General features: G+C 39.8%; 1 protein-coding gene across 7 annotated transcripts in view; it reads right to left on the bottom strand.

Moving 5' to 3' along the window:
• Positions 1-14,162, bottom strand: part of RBMS1 (RNA binding motif single stranded interacting protein 1) — a 218,341-nt gene that overhangs the window by 14,069 nt on the left and 190,110 nt on the right. For 5 of the 7 annotated variants that reach the window (XM_074399597.1, XM_039469806.2, XM_074399599.1 and 2 more), the window contains exon 7: positions 836-951. In XM_074399597.1, coding sequence (XP_074255698.1) covers positions 836-951 — 116 coding nt within the window. The remainder of the gene's footprint in view (positions 1-835; positions 952-14,162) is intronic. The other 2 variants (XM_039469811.2, XM_039469809.2) reach the window with 1 other exon arrangement.

Here is a 14,162-nt window from a genome sequence, read left to right as displayed (position 1 = left end):
TCCCTGTGGTCCCAGCTACTCAGGAGGCTGAGGTGGGAGGACTGCTTGAGCACAGGAGTTCGAGGTTGCAGTGAGCTATGACCACACCACTGGACTCCAACCTGGGCAATGGAGATCCTGTTTCTTTTCTTTTTCTTTCTTTCTTTTTTTTTTTTGAGACGGAGTCTTGCTCTGTCACTCAGGCTTGAGTGCAGTGGAGTGATCTCAGCTCACTGCAGCCTCCGCCACCTGGGTTCCAACGATTCTCTTGCCTCAGCTTCCCAGGTAGCTGGGATTACAGGCATGAGCCACGATGCAAGGCTAATTTTTGTATTTTTAATAGAGATGTGGTTTCGCCACGTTGGCCAGTTAGTCTCAAACTCCTGACCTCAGGTGATCTGCTCATCTCAGCCTCCAAAACTGCTAGGATTACAGGCGTGAGCCACTGTGCCCAGCCTACAGAGACCCTGTTTCTGAAAAAAAATAAAAATAAAAAAAATAAAATAAAAATAATAATAATAATAATAAAACAAAAAAAACCAAAAGCAAACCCAAAACACTTGCGTTTTTCTTACGGCAATTTAGAATGCTCTTTTACTTCATGTGTAGCTAGCTGGTAAACACAGTTGTTTCCACCACCTATCTGTCCATCTGGAGAACCGATCTGTTATCCCCATGTATAATGAGAAGAATTTTAATTTGACATCACTTGAATTATAATGTACCAACAGGAAGATTTAATCCTGGCACCTATTTCAGAAATGTGGTGGCCAAGTCAAGATGCCTTTTATGTTACTTTCATGCGAGCATTCAAGATCACACACACCCCCAACTAAAGTTTCAAGAAAGGACTTACAAGTCTCACCTCTCCTTCTCTATGCCATGGTCTTCCGTTAGGGATGTATTTGTTTGGGTTCTGTCTCTTTTTCTGTCCTCCATCCGCGAACTTACACAATAAAGGTTCTGTGGGGGCTAAGTAAACAGAGAAAAATAAAATGAAACCAGAATTATATGTGGATGTGAATGGCAAAATGTATTTAAAAAATAGGAATAGTGTTCATATTATAAGAAAATTCAGACAACACTTTTAGGCAAAAGTAGTTTACTCAGACCCTTGTAAAATTATCCAATGGTAAAAAACACAGTACAGAAAAAAATACTAGTTATTATTTCTGAACCAGAGTGTAATCAAAACATTTAAATAATTAATCTGAGGAAGCAAAGGATCTTTCAATTCACTTTCATGCTTAAGAACAGACACATTTCTTTTTGTTTTGGGCCCTCTCCAATTCTACGTTGGGACTGACACCAAAATGATCTTCAAATGTAAATAGGATTGTGCCATCCTTCCCTTCCCCAACTTGTAATGGTCTCACAGCTTTCCACTATAATTCCTAAGACAGACATTCAGTTATCCCAGGAGAAAACAAGCTGCCTCTACACGGCTCACGCCATAGTTTTATTCACAGCATTTGCAACAACTGGTGAGTACGGTTACTTGTTTGGTGTCTGTTTCCCCTTCCAGACTATAAGCCCTAGGGGGAGGTAACGTTGCCTGTTTTGGCCATCACCGTACCCCACTGCCTAAGTGTCTGGACTTTGTAGTTGCTTATTACATCTTGGTTGCATCAACGAATGAATAGAAATAAGTCTCATTTGTTTATTTTTGGGATACGTCAGTGAAGATGGCTGTTATGAGAAAGCTAAAAATATTTGTCCACCCTATTTAAAGGTTCTTCTGGGCCTTTACTCAATCCCACCAGATATTATTTTACTATATATCTACATATCACTATATATAGATGTGTATATATCACTATATTACTGTATGTATAGTAATATAATACTTTTAGTATTATATATTATAATACATATTACTATACATATAACACATATTACTATACAGTATATAATATGTAACACTACAGTACTGTATAGTAATTCATTACTATACATATAGTATAATAACGTTACATATTATATAATGTGTATAGTAATATATACACTATATTACTATATATGGTACTACACATTATATATGCTATATTACTATACATAGTAACATATAGTAGTATATATAGTAATATACAGTCTTATATATAGTAATATAACATATAACTATATATTTTATATATATGTAGATATACAGTATATATATAGTAATATATGTCTACATTACTGTACTATATATTATATGCTATATAATATACTTATCTATTACTATAGATCTATATATTTTTTAACTCTAATGAGTATATATCCTTTAAAATAGCCTCTACATCTTCTGCTTTTCTGTGAGGCAAACACAGAGAAGGCTGCAGTCAGCTATGACCACACCATATGACCACACATCTGCTTTCCTGTGAGGCAAACACAAAAGCAGAAGATGTAGAGGCTATTCTAAAGGATGTATACTCATTAGAGCTAAAAAAAAAAAAAATTCTACAAACAGCTCAATAGCACACCAGTGACTTTTCCTTTTCATTGCTTTCCTGCAGTGGAAATAGCAGTGTATTCCCGAAAGTTGTGGATTTTTCCATTTCTAGATAATGTAATAAAGGCAATCACACCTTCCTGTCTGGTTCCCACATTCTGTCTTTTGTCTACTATAGAACCATGATTACTACTTTCAAGTTCTGTTTCAAAGTTAAATAACCATGAAGAGAAAAATATTACTTGTGGAAAATTTACTCCTTTCTCCTGTGCCTCTTATTATCCTAATTCATCTCTTATTTTATTTCACGATTACCCACCCACTAATGACAGGGTGGAAGCAGTAGTGTCTCTCAACACTTCTCTGCCAAAAAACAAAACAAAACAAAACAAAAAGCCCAACTGTAACTCCTCCTGGGTGAGCTGTCTGGGCTGCTGCCTGGCACTCCTTTCTTTTTTCCCTGGTACGAACCACTCTGGAGGGATGGGCTGGAATGCCAACTCACTTCTGAATGACAACTGGACTATGGGTATGAGGAGTTAGGAACAAAAATGTTAGGTGTCTGGTGAGAATATCAGCAAGTCTTGGCCCAGTCATTCACAAAGAGGCCCTTTCTCTATCTTCTGACTCCATCCCTGCCCCCCTTTCCTGAACAAGGAACTTCCATTTAAGGCAAGGGGGTGTGATGGGAGCTGGACTGAGGCCAAATCCCAAACTGCAGATGAACTACACTATTCATCTTTTCAAAAAAAAGGCTCTGACTTTGGAAATTTCTACCTTCACCAGCAATCACAGAAGGTAAATAAATAGATGCAATGAGGCAAGAGAGCTTCCTAATCACTGATACTTTTAAGTCTACAACCAGACTCTTAAGAGATAGATGGAAACTAGAGCTGAAAATACAGAGCATCCAAGGACAGCGGGAATGGTAAACTGTTAAGACTTACTTTACACCTGGAAGAAATTACCAGTCCTCCTTGCCTCTGTAGGCAACCAAAAAAAAAACAAAAAACAAAAAAACAAAAAACGCTGCTTACAATTCCAGTACTGAGACTCCCCTTGATCTCCTGGGTCAATGTGTAAGCAGATGCATGTGTATGTCTAGAAGGGGCTGTGGTGCTGGGGGATGCCTCACCTTGATATCTACTGACAAATCAAGAATTCAGATGGAGAGAAGCAAGGTCCCACTCTTCACAGATCTAGAGAGGTTTATCCACTGATATTTGAGGTTTTAAGATGCTTACTCCACATAATCTCATAGAGCAAGAGAGAAGATAATAAATTCTGTGGTGCTGGCTCATAGTGGGTCTTCTCTAAAAGAGATGCTTTTATCTAGAGGGTTTATGAAAACTAAGTCCTAGACTGAAATTTAATTTTTTTTTTAAAGATGTTACTTGGCTCAGCAAGTGTTGTCAACTGGCTATTTTCTTCCATTAGCATAATTTCTTTCAGAGACAGTAAATGATCAGGTTGGACTCATTCTAGAAGTTCAATTCAGGCCACCTAAACAGGCAGGTGTGAATGAAAGCAGGTAAGCAGGCAGACCCTGGTGCCTGCCTAAGCTCATCATGTGCTGAATGACCAAGTGTCCCTATCTGTGGATAAGGTGCTTCTAACACATTTTCCTTCATCTAGACTCTGGCCTGTCATACAAAAAGAAATCTTAGGTGACAACAAAGCCTGCTAAAAATGCGTAATGATGAGGTAAACATCAAGGGAGTGATGACATGTTTGCAAACAGATCATTTAAAATGAAACAAATAAAAGAGGATGTAGCTGAATCTTTCAAAAAACGAATTACATTTATTACATGATTCTACACTGTCTTTAAGCTATTTTTTCCCCTCGAAAAGCAAAAAGGGAAGTAGTTACAATAGTTTGTATACTGGCAGGCATCCTGTATCTTAGGAAAACAAGCTTTTTAAGAATTATAACCACTAAAAGGGACACATTTCTGAGATAGCTGCTGTCTGCTTGTTTCGGGGAAATCAGAGTACCCCAATATTCCGCGTGGAGCAATGTAAAATTCGAACAGCTTCTTTCCCCTTTAAAATTCTCTTTGGTCTATTTAACCATCAAAAATTTAATTTAATGTCTACTAATGTGCCAAGTACACAAGAGTTGGGGACACAGTGGTGGATTAAACAGGGTCCTTGCATCCTTGGGGCTTGCAGTTTAATGCAGAAGAGAGTGTATCTAATCTCATGAAAACCCATTTAGTCATTTATGGAATAGAGCATTGTCTTTAGAGGGACTTGTTTTCAATAAAAATGCTACCCAGAAGCAAAATACTTTTGATGCAGAAACATCTGTAGTTCTTTGACAATTGCTGTTCCATTTACTTGAATGACATTATTAGAAACAGCTTCTCCCTGTAAGTTCTTAATGTTTTATTCATTAAAAACGTTGTCCATGTGCCCCAGGAAAGCAAATTACATGAAGATTTAAGAATTTTTTTGGTATTTTAGGTGGCAAAAGGGCCTGATTGATATATGGTCTTACCATGATGTTCAGTGAGGGTTAGATGATCTCAGTTAATTTTTAGGTAAGAAAAAACAAACAAAACACACAGATGTCATGACCCATTTATTTTTAAGTGTGTGTGAGCTTGTTACAAAATGAGAGATCCTCATTTAGCCAGCATCTCCTGTGGCTTCTACCAAACCAGCGGTAGTCCCTGGTTTGCCTTTTGGAGCCAAATACACAGGTTCCAGGTTGAAGAACTGGGAGATCCTATGTGGTGGTGGCTTGTTCTATAGAGTGGACCTTTTAGCTGAACTCCAATAGTTTTTTTTTATAAGGTAGAGATACTGGAAGACTGGCAAGCAGAAAAGGAAGTGCCATAAATTCAAGTCATATGACTCTGAGTGACGGGTAAGTTTGGGCAAATTAATATAAAAAAATTAATATGTAACTGTCAAACTTCTACATGTATGGTTAATTTTCTAGATTAGCAACTTTTTGCCTTATACTACAAAGCAATGATTACAAAGCGTTCTGACAAATGATTTGTGATTTAAGATGTATTCCTGTATTAAAGTACTATAAAAATTATATAACTTACCCTTAAATCAACTGATTTTGCCAAATATGCAGAGTATTCTAGGCTAGATTTCCCTTTAATTAGTCGTGATCTTTTGGGTTTGTAAAGGGATTCTCATTCTCACCACCCAAGACTAAAGAGTTATTTTCCTGTTCATAAGAACCAACAGGAACATGCATCTCCAACAGCTTGACAACTGCAGTGTTACCTTGAGCATTTGCTAAAGGCCACAGGCAACACTGCAAGTGCAAACACTGATCTAATATTTTCTGGCATCTCTTAAGAGCCATCTAAGGTAATCATGTTACTGGATTCTCCAATCTGCTCTCAACAGAGATTTGACAGTGGGATCTCTTACACAAGCCTGATTTTGTGGTACTAACGGTCTCTCCCAAGAGACTGTGAACTCCATGGGTAAGGCTCAGGTTGACTGACTTGTGGCCCATCTCCACCTAAGTATTTTCTGTACCGATCTTCTGAAACTTAACTCTACAGTGATTTGTGCTCCAATGTCTTTCCTTGATAATCCTACTAAAAAATCACTTCTAGAATGCCTGCTTTGTGTAAGCATTGTAGCTCATGATGAGATCTGCAAGTCCTCCTCACTTACCCAACAGCTTGGAGGACTGGAGCTCTCTAAAGTTTGTGACAGAACGGATCTTTTCCTCAGTGTGTTCTAACAAAGATCTTCTCCATGCTTTTCCCTATCAGATGCTGACAGTAGTTAACAGCTGGAGAAATGGCCACTTCCAAACTTCCATCTTTCTAGTTATGCTGTATTTTATCCTAATCAACGCACTGTAACATGTAAAGCGCACTTGATAGAAGATTCTCTGTCCATTGTGGAAAACTAGTCCACTCAGCAACTGTAATTAGCTTTCTTTCTGATAATGCTGGCTACTGTCAACATTCCCCAATTCACAAAAAGCAAGGAACTAGCTGCTGCTTTTAAAACATTTCAGTAAGGATCCAATAAATATTATCAATTTTTTTTTTTTTAGCACAGTATCATTTCCTGCTTAAGCCCTCCCCTTTTCTAACCAAATTCTATTGACCTACTCAACCAGTAGGCAGCGCTACAGCTTCTCTCTGTGGATGTTCTTCCTCCATTGGCTGTTTGGGGTTCTCCTCCTCTCCTGTGCCTTAGGCGGTGTTTCTATCTTCTACCAAGTTTGAGGAGAGAGTAACATTTGTAATATCATCATGTTACAATCATGTTACCTGATTATATATAGTCATGCTTTGCTCTGCTGGCTTCGAATTTTCTTCTTACTGGAATTTTCCCTCACCTCACTTCCCAACCCATCAACGAAGGGTTGTGTATCAGTAAAACAATGATTTGACAATATTAAAGTCATGTTAAATACAAAACAAAAACTCCATACCTCCCATGACTCCAAAAAACGTATTTTAATTTTCTGTATTTACTACTTTTCTAAGTCTATGTAGATCCATTTATTTTTCACATTTGCAATGATAGGTCCTTTTCTTCTACCATTTATGTTGTGCATCCTTCCCCACCTTGTTTAATGGTAACGGAGTATTTTATTTGTATAGATTCTTTATTATTTTAACTAACACTGCAGGAACATCTGTGTGTGTATCTTAATCTTTTTAATACCAGTGCCAACTGCTGTAGTGGTGAGTGTACCATATGGTGGTATACTAACCAGTATTCTAACTGGCTCATAATTAGTCTCCATGGGTTTAAAATTCTGCTTTGGTATTTACCAGCTAGTGACTCCAGGGAAGTTATTCAATGTCTCTGTCTCCTAATCTGTGAAATGGGAATGATCATAGTGCCCACTTCAAAAGATTGTTAAGTTAACAAGTGCTTAGAACAGCCAGTGTTCTTACTCCTGCAGCAATAGGGGGAGCTCAAATTTGTGAATTACGGCTCTTCTTCTTGTTTTTGAATTAAGAAAAATTCTCAGGAAAGGGACACTTCTACTTCGGAAGTTCTAAATACTTTTAGGGACTGGCCTGTTATCCATGGGATTTGATTCTGAGAGATTTAAGGAGCTGGCTACAGTTGCTGCCTTGGCTTCTCACAGAATAAAGAAATGTTGAAGTTATGGTTAAGGATGAAGTTACTGGTGAATGCCTTTTAGAAAACTGTTACACAGTAACACCTACATCTTTTACCCAAGAGCCTTGTGCTTTAATAAAATCTTACTCCATTATGTATTCCTCACTGGCAGAACCTGAGAGTGAACGGGTGTAAAACGTTGATTTGTGAGGCTGGCTGTAGGCTGGGTGTGATTGATGGTGATAATTGTTGGAAGGCAGCCTCACCATAAGCCTGGCGTGGCACTCAAAGCATCTGGGGCTAGAACACTGGCAGAGCTCCAGTTGTGGGCCCTTGCCACTTTTTAAAAACTAGTCTCCTCCTCCTCAGTAGGAATGATTGTGAGTTCTGGATCTGCAAGACTGCCCTCGCCCCCTGGCCACCCAGGCCTGTTCCAGCACTTTTGCTATCACGACAACAATTCGTTTTAAGAGTATAGCCCTTGAAAGGTACAGCTCATGATGCTGTGTGAGTTCAGATCCATTCTGTTGTAGGTACTGGGTGAGGGAGCTATGACTGCATGTCCTGAAGGTACCAGGGACATTGCACATGTCTTCAAGTATTTCTTTTGCCCTAGAGCTACCAAAATTTTCTGTTTTTACAGGGTAACAATGCTTAAGAGAAACATTAAGGGAACAAAACGGGCAATAAAAATCTTTGAAAAATCTCCAGGCCTTTTACTAGAGTCATAATTTTCCCTCTAAACATTATCTTTTCTGCTACCTGGCATAGGACAATGCCCTAATAATATCACTATACACAGAGAGTTGTGAAATGTGAGCAAGAGTGGTTTTCAAGCCCCGCTGGACACATAACCAATTGGAAAAGTCAAGAGTAACACAGAAAGCAGATGTAAAACAAGCTCAAGTCTTTGGAGGGAGTCTGCCAGCAGACACATATGCACTTCATTGGGGCTCCTCTGTGACAAGATGAAGCTGTGAGCGATGTGGCAGAATGGTAACAGCGCAACACTGAGAATCTAACAGGCACTCCCTGCCTTTAGCACACAGGGACTTATTCACACTCCATTAACGTCATGAAGAGCTTCAGAAAGAGAGATGGGAAATCATATTGTGTCCTGCAGCACCGCACACACTGTTAGCCTTTGTCTTTGAGAGGTGGTGCTGGCGGCGGTGGGCGGGGGAGGCATTTGTCCAGAGAGTCAGAGTGCCAGAGCTGTTCTCAGCTCCAGGATAGTTCCAGCTCACATGCCATACGTATTAGTCTTCTCAAAGACTGCACTCTCTTCCAGGAAGGTCCTAGAAGAGCATTTTTAGACAAACCACTGAATCATGATCATGTGTTTCAGTGTTTGTGCCTGAAGCATGTCTCCTAATTTGGACACTGGCTCTAGATAACTAAGGCTTCCCATCTCTTGTTTCTAATGTTTATTATGTGGAAAACTGCCATTACAGTATTTCTGCACAATGGAATTTTTATCAAGCAAATATTAAGTGCTTGTTGAAAACTAGATGGTTTCACATAGAAGCCATGGGTTCTTTTATCCTGGTTGGAGAACTCCCAGGTAAATCTGACTTACTATCAACCAGCCACCTCCAATATTTCAGGAAAAAAATGCAGGATTCGGTAGGGGAAGATAGAAGGAAAGGCCGCATAAACAATTCATCCCCCACCCAACAAACTACAATATACATTTAAAGAAACATCTGCTATAAGAAAAGATAAAGCCTCTTTTAAAATATAATGACATCAGACACAAAAGCACAAGATTTTAAAAGAGCATTTCAGAAAGCAGACCGCACTAGAAATGGTGATGGTACATTAGATTTTTACAGAACTGTAAATACGTGCTATACTATGTGCCATGCCCTATGCCAGAGTGGGACATGGCTGGCACAGGGGACTAGCCATGCCACCTGGGTATGGAAAGAATATGCTGGCAGGAGGGCAGGCGGTGTATAAGTGACAGCTCATGTGCATAGCTGACTTCCTCCTGCTTAGCCATCTAGAGACCTCCTTAAGAGTGTCACAGCTAAGATGAGTTCATTGTTCAGTTTGTTCATTTTCAGAAACGATCTTTCGGGAATTGTGTCTAATATGGGTTTCTTTTCTGTACTTGGCTCCAATGTCATGGGCAAACTGCCAGTCACACAAGAATCCAAGTACTCTGACAGGAACCATCCCAGATAATTCTGCTTATGCCAGCTAAACAACTTGCATCATTAAATAAACTGTCTTCTGACTGTATTTATGAAATGTTATGTCTGCCTAGTAATGAGACTACATTATTCAAATATTCAAGTGGAGGCTCATTCAACTGACCCCTGACAATATTTTTGTTTTTCATCTGGTTCTACTAATAATAATCACATGCACGCCACAGAGAAACTGATGCTATGGAGTAGCCACTTAGGGGATATGAGGAAAGAACAGTATCTAACACACAAACTGGTATTCAAAAGAATTCTGAAGTCACCATGTATACAAAAAAGAAAATAATTTAAGTCCACAAAAGTTGAAAACTCTTTCATATACTTTGTGGGTTTTCAAGTCTGCTGGGGACTTGTTTTTGGGAAAAGCTGAATACACTGTGACAGTGTGCTTCCAAGTCTGGCATTATACATTTAAAACTCATGCCTAAAGGCAATTTAACCTCCCATGCACAAAGGTGGTACTCAAAAAGGTCCTCAAAATAGCAATGATTATTGGGAGAAGCTCTGCATAAAAAATGCTCTTAGAAACCCATTGTTTACTTCTGGTGGTAGGGTGACACACAAGCCCCCTGAGCCCAGCACAAAATTAAAAAGAAAGCACAGCTCCTACCCGCAAAGAACATGCAATCTAATTGTCAACCAAGATTTATATGCTTAAAAGATCATTAGACATTAAACATTCAAAATGGCACAAAATTAAGTGCTGCTTCAGCACAAAGAGAACAGCTTGACTGAAAAATTGAACCCCTGCGGTGCTGCTCTCAATGTAGAAGGAACGCATCTGTTTCTTGTGCTTCATTTGTAACTTGGCACAACTTGGAAGAAACTACTCTCTATTAGCTGTAAATGTGCAGAGGATCCTATGATCATTTACATGTGGTTTGAAAATCTAGGGCTTTTCTTCCCCACTTCTTGAATGGATGTGAACAATAGTCTGCAAACCTACTTCAAAGAAAACAGTTAAATGATAAAATCATGAAGTTCTTTAGGGAAAAAAAAGAGACTGTCTAACCTTGATCTGTGACACCCTGAGATCTACTTTACTCAAGGAAATGAAGATCTTTTGTTGTTGTTATTAATTTAGCAAACCATTCCTTCGACATGGGAGATCTTATCTTAGATTGATACACCATCAAAACGAAAGTTTCCTAGATATTTTTCCTTCTCAAACTTTGCTTGTTGCACACAAGAATGAGTTAAGAAAGTGAAGACGTCACAAGTAGGTGGATGAGCAGGTTCAAAGGGAGTAGTGTGGGGCCCTGCTTATGCAAAGGCTGACACAGTAGAAGCAAGAAAACACCAGCTAGGCATAGGTGCTCAATGCCAGAGGCTGGCAGGGTAGGGTTTACAGAAGGCACCCACATACAAAATTTCTCTTGTCTTTACTTGGGCAGAAGTTAAAAACATTATTTTCTCTGTCCGTTTTTTTTTTTTTTTTTTCAACTCTACCGATGTTGATGGGAAAACAATACTAACTTTAAAAAAAAAAAAAAGGAAGCTCTTCCACTAGATTGAGTTTCTAGGAATAATGTACTTCCAGGTTTTATATTTGATGCTCCAAATTTGTGCATGTAAGCAGTTCAACTTCAGATACAGTCACAAATGCAGTTTACTCTCAAGTTTTAGTATTACAAGATCAGGTGTAGCTGTGGAACTGCACATACAAATTTGTTTCTCTATGAAATGAAGCGCAACTGAATACAAAAAATTAAAGTGAATTTCTAATGGTACTCATCAGTCATCTAGCTAAAGATAAAACCGTGGAGCTACAGCAGAATAAATACTAAACAGTAGTTATACACGCACTGCCTTGGAGAAACTGCTCACTTCAGTGACTTCTGGCTGGAATGAATCTAACTTCAAAACACCTGAATGTTTCCTGGCTGTCTCTCATGTGAAAAACTGGGATAGATATTCTCTATGGCCTCTGTGCTTGCTTTCAAGATTGGGCCTGACCTGTTTTTCATGTTATTTAATAAGGTTCAATTCACTGAACCTATTAACTTCAGTGTATATGTATTTTTGCATAGAAAAAGTGGCAAAAATCTGTGCTTTGGCAAATGGGGCACTCTGTTCTAGTTCCTGTAGATTCTGTGGCAGTTGCTCATTTTAGAGATGCCTCCCCCATTCAGAGATGAGCATGAGTGTCTGCTCTCTCAGCCTGAGTATTTGGGATAAATCTAGTTGATATGGCTAACCCACTTAAGAGTTTCCAACAAACAGGTGGCCAGAGTAGCAATTCAAGGCTCCCTCTCCAGACCTGCACCTGACACTAAGTGAGACCTCAACTTTAACCCTTGGGCATGCTTGGGCAGAAGCTGGACAGTGGGGCTTTTAGCTTACGTGGACGAAAGGATCAATGAAGCCTTGCTGATCTGGGAGACAGACTGGGAAGTGGAATTACAGATATATTATGCCAGCTAAGCATACTATGACTAAAATTACAGGGAAGAAAAGATGGAGGAGGGTGTACGTGGCCTTTTTTTCTTTTTCCGTGTTTTAACAATTTTATTACCTCCCCCTCAAAGCAAGGTAATGTGGTTTCTAAATTTTGAAACTTCCTCCCTTCTGGAAGGCAGCATGCTACTGGCCGGCTGCAAATCAGATCAGAAGACATTTCAATTTCTCCCATATGCTAGCTTGTTAAGAACATAGTAGTGTCCTGGTGTTATAGTGTAGTAAAATTTATTCAAAACCAATAAATATTTGTTCTTGCATGGCATGGCTCAAATGTTGTGGTGGGCATGAAAATAAAAAGCTGAGGATACAGTTTCTGCCTTCAACGAGCTTCCCGTTTAGTGGGACTGACACATGCAAACACGTTGAATTCCACACTACAGGGAGGTGACCTCGAGGTGATGATCTGCAGACAGAGCATAACCCAACTGGGTCAGAGGAGGTCCTTGCAGGGAGGAGGCAAGCCGTGAGCTGAGTCTTGAAGGCTGAGGAAGAGAGAGCCAGGCTAAAGGAAACCAAAGGGATGTGGGCCACTGGATACCATGAGAGTTCAGAAAGCCCAGAGAAATGATGCAGCACACTGTGTTGGGGATACCGTTTGTAGTTCAGTGTTGGAGGAGGGTAAGCAGGAAGACAGAGGATGGAGGGAGATAGGACTACAGAAGTAGGCAAGGACTCCAGTCACCTTTGGCCTTCCATGTCATTCCAGGAAACCTGGATCTTTCCTCCTGACAGGGGGTGGATTTTTAAGAATAAAGTGACATGGAGGTGTATATTTTATCTAAATCACTCTGGCTACAGTCAGGGAGAATATCTTAGAGAGGTAAGATGAGATAGGGCAGGGAATGAGGAGGCTGATGCAATAGTACAGATGAGAGATGATCCCAAATTAAATTAGGCAATGATGGGAGAAATAGAGGGAAAGGGTAGGTTCTAGAAATAATCAGGAAGAAAAATTTAGGGACTTGAATGATTATTTGTATGTGAGATATAAAGGACAGAGGAGGTGGGGAAGTCCAGTCCTGAGTTCCTGGCTTGGGTGTCTGGGTAGATACTGGTTCTACTAACTGAGAGTAGGAAAACAGGAGGAAGAGTAGAATTAGATGGCAAGTGAGAGAAGGGGACGTGGGCAGTTTTGGAGAAGATGAATGTACGGTAACTGAGGCCAGGCAGTCTGAAACTCAGGGGAACAGCCAGGATGAGAGATAAATGAGAGTCAGTGACTATGAATGTCAGTAGTAGTTAAAACCTTGAGAGCAGATAAAATTATCAGAATCCTGAGCCAAAAATGGAATTCAGGGCAACACTAACAATTAGGAGCAGAATCAAGTTTACAAAAGAGAAGGGATCAGCACAAGATGGAAAGAAAACAGAGACAGGTGTAAAATAAATCAAGGGAGGACACACTTCATGGATGAGTGAGGGACCAGCAGTCCCAAATACATACAGCAGACAGACACAGGATAAAAAGAGGGGAAATTCTCCAGACTGGGCAATCAAGAAGTAAGAGTTACAGACTGAACATCCAGCCCTCAGAATGTGATCTTACTTACAGACAGGGTCATCAAAGTTAAAGTGAGATCATAGGGGTCGGTGGGGTGGCTTCATCGAAGACGGCTAGAGTCTTCCTAAGAATGGGAAATCTAGGCACAGAGACAGATGCACAAACAGAGAAGGTGCTGTGAAGAGATATGGGGAGAAGACAGCCATCTACAAGCCAAGGAGAGAGGCCTGGAGCAGGTCCTTCCCTCGTAGCCCTCAGAAGGAAGCAACCCTACTAACACCTTCATCTTGGACTTCTGACCTCCAGAACTCTGAGACGCTAAATTTCTGTTGTTGAAGCCACCTGGCTTGGGGTACTTTATTATGGCTGTCTAGTAAACTAACACTGTAAGTTTACCGAGAGGAATTTCAACTGCACACCAGTGATGTCAGAATGGAGAAAGCGGAGGCATAAATGGGAAGTAAGGAAGTGAATACTAAACTTCAAAAATGTTGACATGAGAA

Source organism: Saimiri boliviensis, chromosome 5 (genome assembly GCF_048565385.1).
Source record: "Saimiri boliviensis isolate mSaiBol1 chromosome 5, mSaiBol1.pri, whole genome shotgun sequence".
Taxonomy (NCBI): domain Eukaryota; kingdom Metazoa; phylum Chordata; class Mammalia; order Primates; family Cebidae; genus Saimiri; species Saimiri boliviensis.
Note: the sequence above shows the minus strand (reverse complement) of the source record. Positions and strands in the feature narration are given on the sequence as shown.